The sequence below is a fragment of the Anneissia japonica genome, unplaced genomic scaffold, assembly GCF_011630105.1.
Source record: "Anneissia japonica isolate Jap-2015-1 unplaced genomic scaffold, ASM1163010v1 scaffold256760_len2271_cov191, whole genome shotgun sequence".
Classification (NCBI taxonomy): Eukaryota; Metazoa; Echinodermata; class Crinoidea; order Comatulida; family Comatulidae; genus Anneissia; species Anneissia japonica.
Genome location: NW_022713144.1, coordinates 97 through 2,271, shown reverse-complemented (window position 1 = coordinate 2,271; position 2,175 = coordinate 97). Strand labels below are relative to the sequence as shown.

Here is a 2,175-nt window from a genome sequence, read left to right as displayed (position 1 = left end):
TATATATATGTATATATATATAGTATATACAACTAGGCCTATTTAGCATAATGTACTCAGTTGGTGACATAGTTTGTATCAGAGTCCATCATGTGTTTTTGTTTCGAAACGTTCAATATATTCAACAAAATAAGATTTTCTTTCTTTGATTTGCCTAACCCCTTGCATAATGATGATTTGCCCCTTAAGCCGACCACCCGTTAAATGTCTCTAGAAAGGCGACATAGAACATACCGTGTGTTTTAGGCTAAAGAAATATAGCAGATTAAAAACCGCACTCAAACAAGTAAGACACTGATACACATTTAAAAGTAAAACACCGATCAAGTATATATCATTACAGGTATCGTCAGGTGCTGCAAATACATAAATTGTTATCTGGGATTCTTTTTCGCAGAAAGTATTGAAAGGTTTATCCAATTACTATCAAATGATTACCCATTACAGTACGCCAGCCAATTACGGTCCGCGCCACAAATTGACAATTCTTTAATTTGTTACATTTTCTGTTCATTGTCGGGCGATCTTAAAGAAGTCCGAATGTCTATCTCAACCGCTCCTTTATCTGTTGCCGTAACGAAATTAGTAATTTGAAAACAGATTGGGTTTCCACAAAACCCTGATGAAAACGAAATAAAGCCTGTGGTTGGAAAAATCAAAGAAGTCGTACTGTGTGTCTTTAACATTATATTAGGAATAGGACGGCTGTTGAATTCGCAAGGGTGATGTAGAATTCCTTTTTATTCTTAGTAGGGGGAATCATTTCATATTCAACACCGAATACGGTCTTTGATGTTGCCGTTGCTGGCGCCTTCATACAGAGTTGATCGTCTGTTGCCTCAGTTCGGTGACAAATAGTGACAGATTGTTTGTCCTTGCAATTAGCCTAGGCATGGTTTAGAAGTAATTGATAGGTCTTTGGGGAGGGAACATATACTGAAAGATTTGTTCTTCCGGGTTTGTTGAGAACATTTAAACTAGACATTCCGAATTCGCAACAGTTAATTTGATAGCAATCCGTTCCAAATTCTTGTTGTGGAAACGAATCCAATCATTTCGGAAACCGTGAGTGGAATTTTGAAGCTCCACGCTTTTGGTAGTATAGAATAATTACATTTGGATTTGTCTCCACCAGTATATACTGTTGATTAGATTAACCATTCAGTCAATGCCGTCTACATTGAATACCTACGAAATTAGATAAGTTGCCCTTAAATTTATTGTAGGTACATACAATTATAATGCCCAATCTTGCTTGGAATCCGTCCCCTGAGTGCTACGTCATCCATCCACCACGTGTGATTGGTCTCCCGGAATAAAAAGAGTGGTTAGTAGGCGTGACGAGTAATTATCTGATTTGGTTCTGACGACTGATGTAAAAACATAGGTCTCACGGTTGTTGAAAGAGTCAAAATCATAATTTTTGCGTACACAACATCACTGTTTACAGTAACTGGCACAACAACTGCTTGAATACTCAAAGGGTTTTTTTTTTTTAAAAACTTCAATATTTCACGCCATCGACTCGAGTCGTGGTCATTCTTTAAAACTTCGTTATGTCTAAAACAACACTCGCTATAAGTTCAAACTCAGCGTTTACTAAGCCGGTACCTTGCTCCGACTTTTCTTTTAGTGTTGATTCTTTGGTAGCGAACACGAAAGAAGACCAAGGAAGGATGCTGGAGAGAACGGAAACAGAAACGTCACTTCCAAAGAACTTGACGAGCCCTAGTTCTTTCAGTATGGAAAATATTCTGGCAAAACCTAGCAGTAGGCCTATGTCGACGGGACACAGACACTCATCTTCGTCAGAAGATGACGGGCCCGTTTCTCCAACTTCAAACAGTACTAGCAGTAGTTATCATTGGGATAACAACAATTCAGGTTTCTCGTGGCTCCAGTCGGCAACCTTTTCACCATCTTCGCATCATGTACAGAGTAAGTAAATCTATTGCTATATATAAAGGCTTAATAATTTGTAAAATGCATAAGTTAAATTACTTGTTTCATTTTCTGCTTGAATGTCAAATGTAGGCTTAACTAGCACCACAGATCCTACTATGCTATGATTGCCTAGTTAGTGAACGATTTGCTAACAAGAACAGGCATGCATGGCACCGCCGCCCCACTCTAAATGAAACTATTAGCCTAATAAAGGTCCTAATTTAGATTACA

The 2,175-nt window shown here is 38.2% G+C and overlaps 1 protein-coding gene across 1 annotated transcript; it reads left to right on the top strand.

Annotated features, from left to right (window-relative positions):
- The first annotated feature begins 1,373 nt into the window (after positions 1 to 1,373).
- LOC117108238 lies at positions 1,374 to 1,974 on the top strand. The gene has a single exon (XM_033250198.1). The coding sequence runs from the start codon at positions 1,557 to 1,559 to the stop codon at positions 1,944 to 1,946; it is 390 nt and encodes a 129-aa protein (XP_033106089.1). The 5' UTR covers positions 1,374 to 1,556; the 3' UTR covers positions 1,947 to 1,974.
- The last annotated feature ends 201 nt before the right edge of the window (positions 1,975 to 2,175 follow it).

Coding starts and splice junctions, on each gene's coding strand:
- LOC117108238 (XM_033250198.1), top strand. CDS start 1,557: ATGTCTAAAACAACACTCGCTATAAGTTCAAACTCAGCGTTTACTAAG.